Source organism: Phyllostomus hastatus, unplaced genomic scaffold, assembly GCF_019186645.2.
Source record: "Phyllostomus hastatus isolate PE091 unplaced genomic scaffold, TTU_PhHast_1.1 phas_contig_38, whole genome shotgun sequence".
NCBI lineage: Eukaryota > Metazoa > Chordata > Mammalia > Chiroptera > Phyllostomidae > Phyllostomus > Phyllostomus hastatus.
In genome coordinates this window covers 26,677,867-26,696,589 of record NW_025333869.1, presented here as the reverse complement: position 1 = coordinate 26,696,589, position 18,723 = coordinate 26,677,867, and the positions used below count along the sequence as shown (strand labels likewise).

Sequence of the window (18,723 nt, the reverse complement as noted above, 5' to 3'; positions counted from 1 at the left end):
GAGTGGCATCTCTTCTCTCTGGCCCTCTTGGATGCCTGCCACACGCCCATCCTGAGCCTGCAGCATACTCCCCGCCTGGCCAGTGCACCCACTCTGACAGCAGGGTCCACATCTCAGCCAGTCATGTCCCCTGAGCACTTGTGTCCGCAGCTTTAAGAAGGACCAAAGCAGCCTGGAGACATTTGAGGTTCACAGCAGATGGATCCAGAGAAATCTTCCTCTGGTTAGGGTCTGATTCCAAAACTTGCTCAGCAAGGACAAGCCTCCTTGGGTCCTAAGAGATGTTGGGCTCAAAAGCAATCTTGCTTTATCCTGATGCTCCTAGGTTCTGTTCAACCCAACAAACATCTGACGATGGCAGCTACCATTTCAAAGGGTTTTACAAGCATAATGGAGTGTAATCCAATGACCTATGAGGTTATACAGTTATCCCCATCTTCTAGATGAGGTAGTTGAGGCAGAGGGAGTTTAGACGGTTAGACAACTTTCTGAGTCACAGAGCCATTGTTAGTAGAGGCAGCCAGATTGAAAAGCCCAAGTTGGGAAGAGACCAGGCCATCTCCAGCCAGGGGGACTCCAAGCTGAGAGCTAAACATGTGAAAGATGTAGTGTGTCTGGGGAAAGGCAGCTGAGCCAGTGTGCCTGAGCAAAGAGTACGTGGGACGATGAGGCAGGAACGGACCTGAAACGGCAGACTGGGACAAGGATGACTGTGCATGCTTGTGAGCAGGAGAGAGCCAATACTGGTTCTCGAGAAGGAGAGTAACAAGACTCGCGCTTCTCAGCTCTCCATCACCTTTGACCTCCTGCTCAGCCCTCCCCAGTCCCGGATCTGCACAGCTTCCTGCTGCTTCCAGCCTGAGCGCGTCTCTTCTGCCCTAAATATTGACCATAAATCAGTGAACCTGCTTGTAATCCACAACCTGAATACCTTATATGTGGCCCTTTGTGTACCCAGGAAAGTGGGCATGAATTGATCTGTCTCCCAAAAAGATGGGGGGATCCAAAAATTCCCCAACTTGGAGAGGCCTGATGAGAGGAAAGTGAGCAACCTCATTCTAACCCGAAAATGCACATCTCGAAGGTCGAATTTTGATAGCCACTGATACCCAAACTATTGCTATATAAGTGGCCGTGAGTAATGGCTGTGTAAATAAAAACCGCAGTTCAGGAGTTCAGTGCGCTGCGGGCTGGGTCCCCGATGTCCTCGTTCTCCATCACCTGTTTACACGCCGAGGTTCGGAGTGTCCACAGAAGCAAGGAGCTCTGAGGGGCTACTTCCCAGCAAGACCCAAAGGATTCTGGCCATCTCCTTTCCCCTGCCCCACCCCACCCCCAGTACGGGGAGGAGATGTCCGGTGCTCCACTTCCGTCTTCATGCTCCCTCACAACCAGCTCACACTGGGGAGTGTCTTCCCTGGATGATCACAGAGGAGTCGGTGTTGGCTGATGGGGGAGGGGGCATGGGGGGGGGGGAGACCAGGCCTCTCTGGGAACAAAGGTGAACCAGGGCACTAAGGATTAGTGTCAGCTCCTCTGCACTCTCCTCACTCCTCTCTGTTGTTTTCAGGGTCAGCCGGGCACTCGAGGCTTCCCTGGATTTCCGGTAAGTGGGGGAGCTGAGGTTCGCTGTGGCTGTCTTGACCCCTGGGCCTGGTGGGGTTAAACTTCATGCGGGGCCAGTCCTGAGGCTGCCCTTGCCTTTCCAAAGCTCGGTCAGTAAGGACCCTCTCCCACAACCTTTCGTGGGGAGGAGAGGAGTTCAGTGCACGGGGAAATCAGTGTGGAAACAAAGGGACAGCAGGACATGGACAGGTGAGTGACGTCACAGGCTGGTGAAATTTGGTAGGACCCTGGAATGCAGAACAGATGACTCACCGCAGGGAAGTGGCCTCCGGCCTGGCCTTCAGAGGAGCTCTGCCTGGAGGAGGCAGGGAGGTGGCCAGGAGGTGGCTGTCTGGATGTCCTGGGACCCCTGTGTGGGCGCCCAAGACAGGTCCTAAGAGGGAGGGCACAGGAGCAGCTGGGCTTTTCCCACAGACCTCGGCACTGGCCAGCCCTGATTTCTAGGAACACACTGTTCACTCTCCACCCAGGGTGGGACAGAGGCCTGTGATGGCAATGGCAACAGCCCCCATCAGGTGCCCCTCATGTGGGGCGTCTCGCAGATGACATCTCCCTCCATCCTCACAAAGACCCTTTAAGGAAGGTCTATGATTCTCATCCCCATTTTAGGGTGGGAAACTGGCTTATCATGGTCACACAGCCAGCAGATACTTGAACCCCAGCTGCTGGACACCCACCCACGGCCCCAGGCTGCCCTCCTCGGCCGGAGATCTGGGAGGCTCGGCCTTCATATCTCTCTTCTTTCTGCTTTCAGGGTCCCATTGGGCTCGACGGGAAACCGGTGAGTACACCCTCTTGGGCTGGGACTCCACCCTCTCACTTGGTCCAGGTCACTAACCTGGGGTCTCTCAGTCCTTTTGCAAGACCTCATGTCCTTGGAAGAAGCTTTAGGTACAATGACCGTTTTGGGGGCAGAAAGTCGTTGCCAGTGGGAAGGGAGGAAGGGCCATTAGGCCGGGTTGTCCTGGCCCCAGTGGGCCTGCACAGGGCACACGCCTCCACAGGGCACACGCCCACAGCCTCCAAGATGGGCCTTCGACGTCTGGAACAAGAGCCATCCTAGAAGTGGGTGATGCTGGGTGCTCGTGGAAGGCGGTGGGAAGGGAGGGCTCGACAGCCAATTCTAAAAGGAGCCTGGGCACTCTCCCCCGCTGTCGCTCCTGCGCCTCCCATTCTCCCGGGGTCTCCCATCCTGGCTGAGACCCCACGCACATGTCCCAGTCTGTATGGAGGCTGCTTCCCCACCCCGGACTTCTCTCTTTGTTCATTTCAATTCTTCTGACTTGGCCCGAGACGCAAATGTTCATGGGGGAGAGGAGACCCTTCCCCGCTCTTAGGAAAGAGTGAGCTGAGGGAGAGCTCAACCTTCCAGTGCGCTCAGAGCTGCCCCCCTCACTGGAAGGCAGTGAGTGCTGAGTCCAGTCCCATCCCTTCTCTTCTCCCGTGAGCAGGCGATGTCCTCTCAGATGAGGGGTCCAGCCACCACCTGGTCACCCCTCTCTGCAGGCCAGAGTAAGCACAGCCAGTCGGCTGTGGTGATCACATCCACTCCTCTCACAGGACCTGGTGGAGGAGGGAGGGGCCACACGTGGCAGGGCAGGGGACCCCCAGCTTGCACACAGTGTACCTGGCACTCACGCTCTTTTCCTTCCAGGGCTACCCCGGACCAAAAGGGGAGATGGTAAGACCCCACCCCAGCTTTCCTGTCTTCCCTCAGCGGGTGGGGGATAAACTTGGACCACTTGGGCCACAGCCAAGCACTGTGGCAAACGGGCTCAGCAGGGGCAGCGGAAGTAGCTGCCCCACAAACACTCCCCAGCTGTGCACAATGCATGCCCCTAGTCCTCACACTGACAAGGGAGGGGAGCTGAGCAGGGGGGCTTCTCCACGTGAAAAACAAGGCAAGGGGGGTCCAGAGAGAATCCATGCTTGGCCAGTGTCACACAGAGTCAGAGGCTAGCACTCCCTCAGGGATACACTCACATCTAGCACTCACGCTGGGGGCATAGGGAGCCTGTCCAGCACTCCGTCCTTGGCCCGGTTTCCTCATGCTCACCCTCCCCTGGGCTGTCCCAGGACTCCAGGTGATGCTGTCCCACCAGGCACGGAGCAGCCTTGGGGAAGCAAACCAGCCTCCATCTTCCTCCAGCCCCTTCTGCCTCTGCAGAGCCTTTTAAAGGAATTTCCTCTCTGCAGTCTGCCCCAGGCCACTTATTCCAGAAGGGAAAGTCTGCCTTCGTCAGGGGCTAGCCTCTTTAGGGGAGGGGCCCTTCTCAGAGGGTCTGCGGGCTGTTAAGAGCAGACAGGCCAGCCCTGGCTGGGACGCTGTCCTGCCTCCCAGGCCCGTCACATCCACAATGTGAGCAGCCACCCTCCGCCGGCAGGCCTGGCTAGTGCCGGGTGTGACAGGAACATGGCAGGCTCCTGTCTCCCTGTCCAGGCAGGCTCAAAGTGCTAGGTGAGACACTGAGACAACTGAGACACTGCTAGGGCATGGAGGACCAGAGCCCTGCCCGCTGAGGGAGGCAGATGACCGCTTGCCAGGGACCCTTGGTGACTCAGCTCCCTCTGGACCTTAGCCTGGCCACTTGACACAGACTCAGCCAGCACTTATGAAGGTTTCTGTCTGGTGGGCATGGAGCTAAGCACTGTGCATAGCTGAGCTCGCCGTGTCCTCAGCACAGCCCCATGCGCCAGGTCCCATTGGTGTCCCCTTTGACAGTTGTGGAGACTGAAGCTCAGAGAGACTGATTTGCCTAAAGTCACCTAGGGGTGACTGAAGTCAGGTAGGGGACATCCAAAACAGGATCCAAACTATTCTCGAATTCCTCCCCTCCACATTTTATTGCCTTTCTCTCTCCTGAATTCCCTCTCTCCTTCCCTTCTTTTCTTTCCTTCCTTTAACACACTTTTGTAGGGTAGCTATAATATATTGGCACTGTGCCAGGTGCTGGGATATGGGCAGGAAAAGGAAGACACCATCCTTGCCATCCTGTAGTTCTCAGTGTAGTGGGGGAGACATACATTTAAATAATCACGCATATAATTAACAAATCGCCTTCATAATCAGTGCTATGAAAAGGCAGTGCTTGTTGCCCTGAGAAACCTCGGTATAACAGCACCTCACCCAGGCTGAGGGTCAGAGATGCATTCCTGAAATGAAACTTGAACTAGGGTCTGAGGGATGAGGATTTAACTAAGAGAAAATGGGATGGGAGGGACATGGGAGAACAGCTCGTGCAAAGGTCCCAAGGCAGGAAAGTCCTTGAAATAACCACAGAACTGGAAGAAAGGCAGTGAGGCACTGGAGGCAGTGGGTGGAAGGGCTGGTGTTAGAATCCAGGTCCCCAGCTTTCTTCTGCATCACAACGAATAGATTGCAAATGTGATTTTTGTTGCCCCTACACTGTTCCTAAGCCTGTTGTGCCTGTGCTTGAAGTCATGTAGACCAAGGCAGGAATAAAATTCCATGTTATCATCGTGATAGAGGCATAAGGGGTTTGGATGCCAGGAGTTTGGGGCATCCCCTTCCTGGTGGCTTGATGCTACCACATTTAGTCTTGGCACTTCACAGGTAGTGATGATGGTTATCAATTAGCGCTGTTCTGTAATCCTCATAATGACTTGTTATTCCCCCCGCACAGAAGGTAGGAGTGAGGCACAGAGTGTTTGAGCGAGCGTATTGGCCAAGGCTGCACACACAGCTCCTAAGCAACAGACAGAGCTGGGACTGGGACCCACGTGCTGAGATCTTACCCCTCACCACACTTCCTTTCTGCTGCCAGGGCCTTTTGTCTTGAAAGAAAGGACCCTTCTTCTATGGGGCTCCTCTTCCTGTAGCCCCTCTGCCCCACCCTACTTAACCACCCGTGAGTCTCCCATCTGTTAGGGGTCAGAGCTAATTCAGGGGAAGGGTGGGACCATCCCATCTCTCAGGAGCCCACTCAGTGTGATAGATCCCCTATCTGCCTCACGGTCATCCATCAAAACCCGACAGGCTACAGAGCTATTAGACTCCTGTTTGGCTTGGCACAGGGGCCCCGAGCTATTAATTCAACACTCTGTCTGGCGTAATTATCTTGGCCTGCTTATCATCTGTCTGTCTCCCGCTCTCTTCTCTCCCCAGATGGTTTTCCCTCTGCTGGGCATCCAACATGGGGGGGCTAGGACTCACCCTCATGTGCTAAACCCGTGTCCTCACCTGTCAGAAGGGGGTTGTCTCTGTCCCACCCACCTCGCAGGAGCCCCAAGAACTTGATGTAAGATGCAGACAAGATCCGGACCCCAGTGCTGTAAAGGAGAGTGGGAACTCTTCACCCACAATTTAGCCCACTACTTACAGGGCTGCCCTAAAGGTGGGAAGAGTTAATTCACACCAAGTGCTTAGAACCGTGCCTGGCACACCAGAAGCAAGACAAGCTCCTTAGCCAGCACGTCACCCATGACCTGCCTTAATAAAGGAGCAACTGCTTTTCAGCTAGCGATAATTGTTGCCATGTGTTATTGGGCCTTGAAATATTGAAAAGGGACTTGAAATCTAGGTTTTTGTTGTGCTCTCCTTGCTCTTAAATGTTGGCAATTAAATGAAATAAAACTGTGTATGCTGTGCCAAATACCTCTGGGGACCACGACCGTCCCACCCGCCACCATTCGGGATGCTCGGACTCACTCCTACAAGTCTGCGTAATCCCGGGCCTTTGTTGATTTCTTGGCCCCAGGCCCTCCACGTGGACGGTGGTACCACATGGATTGTCCCAAAGGTCCCTTGTCTCCTCTTATGAACCTCCTGGGACTTTCCCAGTTGGATGGTTTGTCCAGTTGGCCAGTCATGGTCAAGAGAAGGCTCGTCTCCCACTCAGAAGGATTATCCTGGGGATCCTGAGTTCTCCAAGCCCCCAAAAGATGGGTCCAGTGGGTAGATCCTCACAGGCCTTCAGTACAGTGGCTGGAGGGGACCTCAGGCCCCAGTGGTTAGAGCACTGCCTGTGGCTCTAGCCAAGTCTAGAAGCCCAAACCCTGTCTCCCAATGCAGAGAACGTGGCAGAGTGGAAACAGCTGGACCTTATGGTCAGACAAACTTGGGCTCATGTCCCAATGCCACCGCTTGCTGAGTCTTTCTCCCTCACCTTTCTCCCTCACTCTCCATCTGCAAGATAAAGCTGACATGAGCACCTTTCTCACCGGCCAGGGCAGGTGCGAGCTCAGCACTACTGAATGCCAGCCTCAGAGTGGGTCCTCCAAACAGGAAGTTCTTGTCCTCCCCCACTTTACTCTGCACCGGCCAGGAGGCCTCCCTGACGGGGCCTCCACTCAGGCTCCCGAGAGCCAGCTGGACGCCGTGTGCTCCTCCGAGAACACGAGTCCACCCTGAACTCAGGCTCCTTTCTCAGCCTTGTAAACTTGACAAGACATCCTGGAAGGAAATCCCAAGATCTCTTATGTTCCTCCAAGGAGCCCAAGACGTGGCTTAAGTCATTAACTTCCTGCTTCCTCTCTTTCGCCAAAGGTGTCTCCAAAGCCAGGAGGAGATAGACCGGTGTGAGTGAGGCAGGCCGTCCACAGAGGCGGGGCCCCGCCTGACGCATACACGCAGCCCCTTCCTAGCTGGGGCCCGTGAGAGGATGGCGGGTGGGGGAGTGAACAAAGGATGGCATCTGTTCCTCATCGCAGCCATGCACGTGGGGACAGGGCACAGCTAGTGATGCCCCCTGACGTGAAGAAGCCGAGACGGGGTGTACAGACCACACCCCCGGAACGTCTCAGGCACAGGAAGACCGGGCGTGGGTGGCGGAGGCCCGCCTTCGCAGCTCCGGGCATTCTGAAAACGCCCGGGGGCCTGGCTTCCAGCGCAGCCCCCACCCAGGCCGACGCCTCTGGTCTGCCGCCTTCTGTGCCCCCACTGACCAGTGTGCGTTTCCTCCCCACAGGGCCTGATGGGTCCCCGAGGACAGCCGGTGGGTACTTCCCCTAATGCTCCACAGCAGAGAGGTTTTGGGCCGCTGTGTTTTTAGCTTTAGTTTCTAACACTCTCATTTCCATCTCTTCATAGGGACCTCAAGGAGAAAAAGGAGAAAAGGTAGGCCTGATAGCAGTTTTCTAGAATTTTCATCTCAGGTAGAGCACATTTAAAAAAAAAACAAAACAGGAAAGGGGTCCAGAACTGTTATTTTCCAAACTTTAGTTCTTATCAGCTGAGCCACGGAGCCCTCGTGGTGCCCGGGTGTGGGAGAGCGAAAGGGGAGGCTGCTCTGGCTCACGTTCTGTTCTGGGGGCAGACGGGTCAGGGGCGGGGTGAGGGCCCTGAAGTCGGGCCCTCCCAAGCCTCTTTCTCAGCCCCTCCCACCTGCCACCCCCCCAGTCTTTCCTGAACCCCCTCTATGAGCCTCTAGGATTTTGAGGGGTCACTGTGTAAACCACTAGCCTGGCCCCCTTCCTGGCCTCCATTCTCTGCCTCTCTGAGTTTCTAATGGAGATTCTGCGCTGGGCTTGCCCCAGGTGAATGGTACAGGGACCTGGCACCGCCAGCTCAGAGAGGGCGTCTCTGGGGACCTCGTGCCCACGCCTGCCCCTCTGTCTACCGTTGCCACCCAGGGGCTCCTGTTCAGGAATGCTGGGTGGAGCCTCAGTCTTTCCACACCAGGCATGGAGCGTAACTCCTGGCTGCGTGGTCATGGCAAGCGGGGCACAGCACAGAGCCCTTCCCAGGCTCCGCGACGCCACCTCAAGGCAGGCCTTGGGAGCTTCTTCCATGCTGCCAGCCAGGGATGGGGGAGGAAATTAGTTCTCCTGCCTCAGATAGCTCAGTCCAGGACCAGAGGGGGGCTGGTGGGGTGACGAATGTGCACAGTGTGTCCCCAGGTCCTGAGGGTTCCCCTGATGGACAGCCACCAACAAGCACCTAACACCCCCTTTCTTTCCCTTTCTTGTCCAGGGTCAGTGTGGAGAGTACCCACACCGGGTAAGTGAACCTCTAAAACTGAGCCATCCTGGGGCACAGCCCCCATCTCAGCCTCATCTCCCTGGAGCTCCCAGCACCTACAGAGCTTGGGAGCAGGAGCACACAGCCCCCGCTGCACTCAGCAGCCAGAGCAGGGGCTGTGGGGTGGCGGCGTGTGTGCCGGGCCCCAGAGCGTGCCTTGTGGTCAGTCTGTGTGTTTGTGCAGAGCCAGCGTCCGGCACTCGTGTTCACCCGCCGTTCCTGTCCGTGTCTCTGCCCTGTGCCGTCTGGGCTGCGAGTCTCCCAGCACGTGTGTCTGTGCGACTTCGAGAGCCGGCCGCTTCTCCTCTGCACATCGCCTTCTCTGCAAGGCCGGGTGGCTTGTGCGAGTGTATGTGTCAGAATACCTACCTAGTGTGTGTGTGTGGCTGTGTGTGCATGTTTGGCTGCCTTCCCTGGCTGATTCAGAGGGACTTTTGGGTTAGTCATTATTTCAGATGACCCAACCTCGATGGTAGGGGTTAACGGGGGGCAGATAGTATCAATTGAAGGGTGAAGTCTCTGCTTTGTTTCTTGAAGGATAGAGGACAGTTTTCAGACAGGGCTAAGATGGTCTCCCACTCCTTCCAGCCGCCCTCCCAGCTGCTTCCTTTCTCTGGCTCCACCCCCGGGCGCAAGCCCACAGCCTGCTGGCACCCTGTGAGGAGCCTGCAAACGGTGCCCCAACAGCAGAGCCGGTGCCCCAACAGCAGAGCCGTTGAGACGGGGAGGGCTGTGGTGCACACTGCTCCCTCCAGTGAGAGGCGCAGCGAGCCAGAACCTGAAAAATGCCCCTCGTTTTGTGGATCGGCCTTGCCACTCTCAGACCTGGGCATCTAAAGATGCCCCTCCCCCTTTCATGGACCTCATTGTGCCCAGAAATACACCCCTGGTGTGGCCCACTGGCCGCCCAACCCTGCCAGGCAGGGGGATGAGGGAATGGAGAGAAACCAGGCTCAGAGTCCACCAGGCTCTGGAAGGCCGCCAGGGGGGCCTTGCTGCAGGGTCCTACCAATCAGACTCTGATCCCTGGGCTCCTGGGTCAGGGAGAGGCCTCAGGGAGCCTTGAACATGAGTAGCTGGATTGGCATTGAGGCCAAGGCTGGGCTGGGCCCGGGCAGGGGGCACAGGCCGGCAGCAGCACAGACAGAGCCAGCCTGCCAGTGGCATGTGCTCCAGGGACGTAGGGGCCCTGGTGTTCCGGCCAGCCTGATCCTGATGCAATAATAGAAGGTCAGCTGTGTTTATTTGAAATGATGGGCTCACAGGATTGTTATGTTGCCCGAAAGAAAGACAGCTTCCCCCAGCACAAAAAACAACACAACCGCAGACGCTCTGGCAGTGTCATCAGTCCTGAGCGAACGGAGGGGGACGAGGGGAGGAGAGGGCTCTCTGCCCCCAAGCCCAACATAAGAAGAGGGAGAGGGAGGGGACAGAAGGCTTCAGAAGCACCTTTGCCACAGGGTGCAGCAAAACACAGCATTGTGACCATGGCAGTGTGGGTCAGGCAGGGGTGAAAGCGGGTTTGGGGACCCAGCCGGTGGGCAGGACAAGGCAGCTGGCACTTGCTGTTTATTTGGAAGTGAGTAGGGAAGCAGGGGACTTCTAGTGCAAGTGATCTATTGGCTTTCTGTGGGGGGTTGCAGGCAAGGTGGGGTGGCAGGCCCCTAAGGTTTACAAGATGCCAAGAGAGCCAGGCTGGTCCCTGGGTCTGTTGCAGCCTGTAGCAACTCCAGGGAGGGAGGAAGGGGTGGGATGGAGTCCCCTGGGGGGGCGGCTGGCAGGGGAGCTGGTGCCTGTGGCTCTGGTACTCACTTTCCCCCGTTGCCCTGTCTCCCCACCTCCATTCCCCCTCCCGAACCAGGAGTGCCTAAACAGCAGCACGCTAGCAGCCCTGCACTCCAACCAGATCATTACCCTGAAGGTTTGTAGGCCCTGTTCTGGAAGGCCTCGAGCTGCTCTGCGGAGAGGCTCCCTGGACACAGAGCCCAACATTGCACATCCTTGGGCCCCTAGCGGGAGGGCGGGGCTTTCCGAGCAACAACTGCACGCGAAGGCAGCAGTGGCCTAGAAAAGATATGATTGGGCCCCCATGTCCCCAGCTGGGCCCATTCTCAGCCCAGGTGGCCCCTGGTCCTTAACACTCATCCCAGGGGCCTCCTGTGAGTTAAAATGCTTTCAAAAACAAGAGGTTGATCATATGCCATCTTTGTTTTGACATGAGTTCTAACCACTTCCTAGAGCTATGCTTGAAAACGGCAAGAATTTCCAGAAATGAAAATCACATTCAATAATGTGATTGCAAGTTGCCTCTCCCAAACAAGTGGTTGAACACGCCAGAGACATCCTCGCCCAGCCTCTATTTTCTGAGCCCTGCAGCCCCAGGGTGAGACCTCAGCAGCACTTATCTCATGCCCACACTGGCCACACCCTCAGTCGGCTCAGCCTCGGGAGCCCGGCTTGGCGCAGTCCCTGACCACCTCCCAGATTCGCTGACATCGGCCTTTCTCGCTCAACCAAAAAAAGAACCCAGAGGTCGCCACACACTAGCCCGGCTTCCAGTACCAATTTAGCTGGTCCTGTGGCTCCCTACCTAGCCAGTACCTCTGAATCTTCTGCCCCAGCCCGGCAGCCTCTGTCCATGACCAGGAGTGGGTGGGGCCCACAGTGCAATGTTGGGCCACATGTCAGGCGGCCTTTTCAACCCAGGGTGGTCACAGAGGGCAGGCCCAGCCAAAGATAACCACTCTCCCAGTTGGGGGCTGCTGCTGGCCAGCACCCCAAGGGCCACTCCTCCTTCCAGGGACGGTGCACCATCCAAGGGCAAGCTCAGCGCTGAGCCCCACAAGCCTTGAGAATGCCCCATCCAGGCCTCCCCCGCCCCATGCCTCATGCTCGCTAATCTTTCTTCTCTCTATCTCTCTTCTATTCCCTCTTGGCCACCCTGCCTTCCTGGCGACTTCGGGCATCCTCCTGAACACCTGCGACCTTTGGCCTTTGCCCTCTGGCCTTCCAACTCATCTTTCTCCTCAGCTGCTGCCTCTCCTCAATTCAGTGCGACTGGCTCCACCCCCAGTCATAAAAAGGCGGACCTTCCAGGTAGACCCTACCCTTTGCCCAGACCTTGTGTGGCGTCCCCAGGGGTTCAGCAAGTCTTTGCACCCTGACAGGCCCGCTGGGGCTGTCGACAAAGACGTACCCTCACCCTACTTTGATTAGATTAAGTTAGACAGAAACAGTACCCATAGACCTGGAAATACACAATACCCGAGCCTAGGAGATCCCCAGCTTCCAGCACCCATTACTACTCATGAGAGCCACCGACAACAGCCATCGCTGGCTTACCCGTTTTGCAGTGTGACCCACCATGTTACACATTTCCCAGGCCTGATCCCATTCAATTCTCTCAACAGTTTCATGAATTAGGCATGTCATCCTTACTTCACAGATGGGGAAATCAAGGCTCAGAGATGTTAAGCTGCCCAGGGTTACACAGTAAATTGCAGGGCACCCAGGTTCTCTGCCTCTTACTAGCTGTGTGATTTGGGGCAAGTTACTTAACCTCTGTGTACCTCAGCTTTCCCTTTTGTGACATAAGGATATAACAGTTCCTACTGCCTGGGGCCATTGTGCACGCAAAGCACTTAGAACAGCCCCTGGACAGTTAGAGTGCCATCGTTAAACTGAGGCTCAGAGAGAGGTGAGTTGTGCCCGAGCTTGCACAGACTGCAAGAGGCAGAATGGGCACCTGCAACCAGGCTGCCAGACGCCCCCACCCAGGGCTCTCCCAGCTGGCCCTATACCCTCTACATGGAGACATGCAGGTTGCTTAGCATCCAATCACTTGTAACCTGAGTCTGTGGGGTGAGGAAGTTTGCAGAGGGAATGTAGCCCACAGGCGACAGGAGTAATCACTGTGCGCACCTGCTTCCTTCTTCCTGCCGTTCCAGCCCTCGGAGGCCGGGATAGGACCAGATCACAAAGAACAAGAGACCTCAGACCCAGAGATCAGGCTGAGGCACTGACTCCAGGCCAGGCAGCCCGCGGCTGCCACGCACGCCCCTAGGCTCCCTTACACTGCGCAGGGAGTGCCCCCAAGGCCACGGGATGCTCTCTGAAAGCCTGAAAGTGTGGCCTGGAGCCACCATCTGGCCTGACTCAAGAGTCCCGGGGCCTGCATGTCAGGCACCTGGGTGTACAAGGCTGAAAAAAAATCACTCCAATTAACAGCTAAAAATACAGAGGGACACGTGATACGCGTGTCACCCGAGCCTGCCTATCCCATTACACCAGACAAATCCTCGAGAGCCTCCATGCGCTCTAAGCGCTTGCCCCGAGCAGGGCTGTCCGTCGGGCCTGCCAGCCGCTCAGAGAGGCACCAAGTGTGCCCACAGTCACCCACTCCTCCCCAAGCCAGACCCCATGCCCAGAGGGCGGAGTCCTTGCTCTCAGCTGCATCCGCCGCTGTTTGGTGAGCGCCCCTGGCCCCAGGCACTGTTGTGAGAATTCCACCTGGGTTATCCCACGTAACCCCTCACCGGCCACCGGCAGTGGCAGTGCCACTGCCGCCATCATCATCCCCACCTTACAGATGAAGAAATTGAGGGGTGGGTGAGCCGGAACTTTCTGTGCTGCCCTGACCTGGTTTGCAAGGCGGAGATGGAAGTGCAGGGGCCCCTGTTCTGCCAGCCGCAGCTTCTGCCTGGAGAACGAGGTTTCTGTGCTGTTGGCCATCATGGGACATAAACGGTTTACCCATTTCCTATCAATAAACCAGTATTGATTTTACAGTCTCTGTAAGATACTTAAACACTGGGTCTCATATTAGTTGAAACGGGAAACTTTGTAAGTGACATGATGTGCTTAGCAGGTGGTGTTGGACGTCACTTCCAAAGTACAGGGAGTTGCACCATGAGCAGTTTTTGCCGGGGGCTCGGGTGGAACGAGTAGGAATACTCTGGGGGTCCGAGTTGGGGTCCTGGCTCCCCACCGCCGAATTCTCCATGTGACCTTGGTCAGGGAACTCACCTTCCCTGAGCCTGTTTTCTCTTCTGTAAAATGGGACTTGGGACCCACTTCTACACCTGCCCCCTGCACCATGAACGCTCCTGGCCCTCAGCAGCCCCTCAGAGGAGGCGGCAGGACGAAACCCGGGGCCCAGAGGGGCACTGCTGCGCGCCATCTGTCCTCCGAGGTCCCAGGCAAGAGATGGTTCACGCAGGTGCTGCTAAGCGCTTACCGTCCTCGTTCTGAAGCTGTGCACTCCTGTTTATAACCATCGTTTCCCTCTGCAATTTGCAGGAAGCAGCCTTAGCTCCCTCTTTTACACAGGGAAGCAGGAGTCCCAGAGGCCTGCCGAGATAACCCTGAGCAGGGCAGGCTGGCCTGGACCTCAGGCTGCCTGCATCCCCCCAAATCCCAGCCTGGAGCTCTCACAGCAGCCAGGCTGTTCTGTGTCAGTCTGTCTGTAGGGATGGGCCCCTTGTCACAGGATCTGAGCCCAGATCATCCCTGGGAAGTTCACTTTGAAACTAACATAATGGCATTGGGGGTAGATCTAGGACAACTCTGACTGGCCCCCAGCCCAAGATCTGGGTCACAAGAACCAGGCTCTCTCCCCATCCTGAGGGAACAGGTTGCTAACCGTGCCTCCCAAGCCCTCCGTCCACCCTGATGCATCTGGAGAACTCATGCCCCACCTGAAGGGGGCACCACTCCCCAGCCCAGTCCATAATTGCCCCCAGAAATGTGGGCCTAGCTGCCAGGGCCCCCAGTTTTTCATCAGGAGCCAGCAGTGCAAATTTTTTACTTAAAATCTCTTGCTGAATTGTTTAGCGAGCCAAACAAAATTCTATAACCTCTGACCTAAGGATCCAATTTGATCTTTTGGACCAGATCACCAAAAACCGTAAAGAGGTGCGTTAGGAAAGGAGAACTACTGTTCTCATTTAGTGTCTGACAGAGAGGCCAGGGCGTGGAGGGAGGGTGTGACTCGCCACAGGCAGGGAGCAATGGCAGGCCCTGGTCTCAGACCACGTGGGCTGGCCCTGGCTGGGAACAGACCTTCTGAGCTGGGGGTCGCCTCACTCACGCCTCTGCCTCTGCCACCCACAGCAGGGCTCTCACCCCGGGACCAGCTGCTCCAGCAGCGAGTCCTCCCTGGAAGAACCTCCTTTTGGGGGCCTAGTGTCTTGGCCATCACCTTGCTGCCACCAGTCCCTGCATGTAGTCACCACTGCAGCATCATCACCATCACACCACCACCGCCTTCCCACCAGAGCCCACGCAGGGCCCTCACCGGGTGCATGGCACTAGGGCGGGAACCGCTCTACAGCCCTGGGGGTCTCTTTAACGCTTGTTTCCATGATCCTCAGGGTGAACAGGGCCAGGCCGGTACCCAAGGCCCACCAGGGCCACCGGGTCCCCCTGGACCGAGTGGACCTCTGGGGCATCCAGGACTGCCGGGGCCTATGGGGCCACGTGTAAGTACTCCCTTCCTCTCTCCGCTGCCACCTCTTCTGAGACTTGTCCTAAGAATTCTCTGGAAACATCCAAACTGTGCATAACCAATAGGAACCGGTGTCCCAGCTAAATGGCAAAAGCACCTTGGCAAAGCCATTGAACGTGGGTGGCCCATGCAAGGAGCTGCCTACCCCAGCCACACTTGCCTGCTGCCCCCTGGTTCTGAAAATATACCTCGTGGGGGCATGCCCTCAGCTCCAATCATTGCCTTCTCAGGAGAAGATCACTAACAGGCTGGCTGCAACCTCGACAAGAGGGAAGAGAGTTTCCAGGGCCACCTTTGATGGCCGCCCCGAACCACTGGGCTTAGGAGAACCTGAGTGGGGGGCAGTGAGCTCTGACAGAGGTAGCAGAGGGTTGTCCCCCCAGCTGGCACCCCTGACAAACATGCCTTTTCTGGGGTGTGCAGGTTCCATACTCCTAGGCCACCAGGCGGATGCCCGGTTGGCCGGAGGTGAGGGCCTGCATTGAGCCTGAGGATTGGCAGAGGACCCAGAGAGGCCAGCAGGCACCCCGCCTCCAGGCAAGACCGCAGGCAGTTGGGGCCACCAAGTCACCTGCTTCCAAGCCCTGGCCGAGACCCAGCCGTTTCTCAGCCCGGCTTTGTGCAAGGAAGCACCAGGGCAGGAGCGCAGTGCAGCAGGCCCCTGGGCTGCTTTGGAGAACACGGGTTCCCCACCGGGAGCCGAGACTAACATCACCCTTGGTGACGTTAGGAGGGAGGGGGTGAAGGACAAAAATTGTTTAATAATATTTTCCCCACGTGGCCAAAAAACAAACAACCTGGTTTTCTTTCTCATGACTGAAACATCATACATTCATTATGAAAAATCTGAAATACAGACGGAGCTTTAAATTGTCAATTTTCCCGTATCCATCGTTCACCATCATTCACATTTTGGAGAGTCCTTCCATTTTTCTCCTTAGATATAGCAGCACTTAAACCTTTCCAGGTTCCGAAATCTATAGACCAGTTTGTATTCTGTTTCTTTTTCATTTGCCATCCTAAGCCACGCCCTTTTCCACATCGGGAGTCTCCTACAGCTGGATCTTTACGGCTGCTGGGCCTGTTGAGAAAGCAGTGAAAGAGTTCCCTTCTGCGATCTGTGTCCTTGGATGTAAAAAGCCTGCACCTCTCTGACCGTGCCCCTGGGACAGAGCCCCAGAGGCGAAATTGCTGGGTCACGCTGTCCCTGCCAAATAGCCCTCAGCAAGGACAGTCACATTCCAGGTCACTGGGCCCCACATCTGGGCCCCTCAGCTGCCGCAGCCGCCCATGCTAAGGCTCCGTACGGGGTCCCTCCAGGCTAGGCGATGGCCTCAGCTGACCAGCACTCAGCTGGGCCGGAAGGTGGCACAGCAGTGCGAAAACCTAGCTTGCTGGGGGCTTGGCTGCCCTGCGCAGCTTGACCCCCCACAACAAATGTTCATATTTCCATGATTTCTCCCCAGGACCCCAGCAAGGGAGGTTAGTCTCACTTTCATTGGTTGCTAGATGGGAAAATGGAAAATCTGAAAGGAACTGAAATTTAGGGAATTGCACTAAACCAAGCTGAGACAACCAAAAAAGTGCTCGATGTCCACCTCTTTGATGACTGCCCTTCCCCAGACACACTGGGCTCCCACTCACTGAGCCTGAGCCAGATGGTTTTCTTTGTTAGGTTTTTTATAAAGAAAAAATACAGAAAGTGTGTTTTTAAACCCACTGAAACAGACCAGACCGAGGCAGCACGGTTTCCCGCAGCCTGTGTCTGCCAACCAGACCCACCCCCAACCGCCTGCCACCCCACGCCCCCCGCCCCACGGCCAGGACAGCCTCTTCCTCTCCCTCGGGCCCCACAGGCCCTGGGCCCACGCCCCTCCCGCTGCTGGCTGCCATGGCCTCAGCGCCCAGGGGTAGGAGGCAGAGGGCTCCCCCGCAGGCTGGCAAGGCCAAAGGCAAAATCATAACTCTTCTGGGCAAGGTTGGCTTTCCAGGGAGGGGTCCCAATTAGTAGGTGGGCGGGTAGGGATCTGGACCAAACCACACTCTTGATTTCATATGATGCCACTGACCTATTTTCCAGTGGGCAAGCACAGAGGCGATGCCCACGGTGCCCACATGGCTCCAGAGAGGGACATGTTGTCCCCAAGTGCCCTCAGCAGGTCTCAGACGCCCTCCCAGGATCCTCTAGTCTGTTCACATCCAAACCCAGTACAGCTCTCCATGCCCTGCTTTGCCCCCAGCCTGCCTCTGCTGTGAGCATGACTCATCTCAACTGTTTACCCATGGAATTCACCTCCACCCACCTTTCTCTTGCTTCTGCAGGGCTTTCCTGGGCCTCCAGGACCGAAGGTGAGGGCCCCTGGGTGACACGCTGAGCGGGTGGGAGAGTTCCCTGCGGGGACGGGCAGGCGGCGCTGAAGGGCACTGCGGAGGAGCTAAGAGGGAGCTCAGCTGAGAGATGGGTCATGCTCGACTCGTTCCCAAAATGCCACCCTCTTGGGCACTGACTGGGCCTCACAAGGATTGAACTTTTGTGTGCTCAGTCGTCCAAGTACTCTGGCTGGTGGAAGGTGAGGTCCCACCTCCAAGGGGGGGTCTGGGCAGGGACCTCACAGTCCCCTTGAAACTGAAGGCTGATGCTCAGGGTGCTGTTATAACCTCCCAATAAAGGGGTGTTTCATGAGGGGTCAGAACTGGAAGGGACCTTCGGGGTCATCTGGTCTCATCTGGAAGCTCTTGATGGCAAACCGATGCTCCCTTTGAAGCGGAGGGACCCCCGGGCTCTGAGGATAAGTTGCAAAGCCCGCCCGTTTTACAAATGTGGACACTGAGGGTCCTGGGGCGAAGTGCTCTGCGGAAAGTCAGTGGTACAACCGAAACGGAAACTCGGGCCTCCAGCCCCGAGGTGACTCTCCCCACCATCGCTCTGCCTCCGCGAGGCAGGGGCCTGTTCTGGGCAGCAGAGCAGCCCCTGTCACCGTGCCGGTGGCTGGGGGTGGGGGTCAGGAGGACTTAGACATGGGGAGGAAGCGAGATGGGAACGTGAAGAGGATGGCGGGAGCTGGGGCTTGGTGTCAGGGAAACCCCTCTCAGTGTCCTCTCTTTGTTCCCGCAGGGAGACCCGGGCATCCAGGGCCACCACGGCCGGAAGGTAAGAAGCGGGGAGGGGAAGACCTTCCACCCGCGGTAACCCAAGTGGGTCTCCCCAGGGTGCACACAGATCCAGACTTGGTCATGCGCACAATATTTTGCATACACACTCGCCCAGCACGAGCCTCATAATGCTTGTGAAGGTGGATGGGCAGGGGTCATGTCTCCACTTGAGGGAGCAGGAGGCTGAGGGGGGCAGGGCCTTGGGCAAATCAGGGGTCCAGCTGGACTGCTGCGGCTGTGTCTGTAGCGAGGCACCTCAGGTCTGCCAGACAGAGCTCTGGACTGAGCATGGTTGGGAAAATGGGGGTAGGGTCCCAGCCCTTCTCTCTGGCAGCTCCCAGACCAGAGAGATGGAATTCCTGTGCAAATAGCCCTGGTGAAGGCAGGCTGTGCTTGCTGCTACCATCACAAAGTGCTATGTGACTATGGGAGGTGGAGAGATTAATTCCAGACTGGCAGG

The 18,723-nt window shown here is 56.7% G+C and overlaps 1 protein-coding gene across 2 annotated transcripts in view; it reads left to right on the top strand.

The window, feature by feature from the left end:
- The window catches only part of COL13A1 (collagen type XIII alpha 1 chain), a 145,683-nt gene that overhangs the window by 80,008 nt on the left and 46,952 nt on the right, over window positions 1-18,723 (top strand). The window contains exons 8-17 of one of the 2 annotated variants that reach the window (XM_045841983.1): window positions 1,571-1,606; window positions 2,381-2,407; window positions 3,281-3,307; window positions 7,554-7,580; window positions 7,676-7,702; window positions 8,558-8,584; window positions 11,636-11,701; window positions 14,977-15,084; window positions 17,433-17,459; window positions 18,226-18,261. In XM_045841983.1, coding sequence (XP_045697939.1) covers window positions 1,571-1,606; window positions 2,381-2,407; window positions 3,281-3,307; window positions 7,554-7,580; window positions 7,676-7,702; window positions 8,558-8,584; window positions 11,636-11,701; window positions 14,977-15,084; window positions 17,433-17,459; window positions 18,226-18,261 — 408 coding nt within the window. The remainder of the gene's footprint in view (window positions 1-1,570; window positions 1,607-2,380; window positions 2,408-3,280; window positions 3,308-7,553; window positions 7,581-7,675; window positions 7,703-8,557; window positions 8,585-11,635; window positions 11,702-14,976; window positions 15,085-17,432; window positions 17,460-18,225; window positions 18,262-18,723) is intronic. The other variant, XM_045841982.1, reaches the window with a different exon arrangement.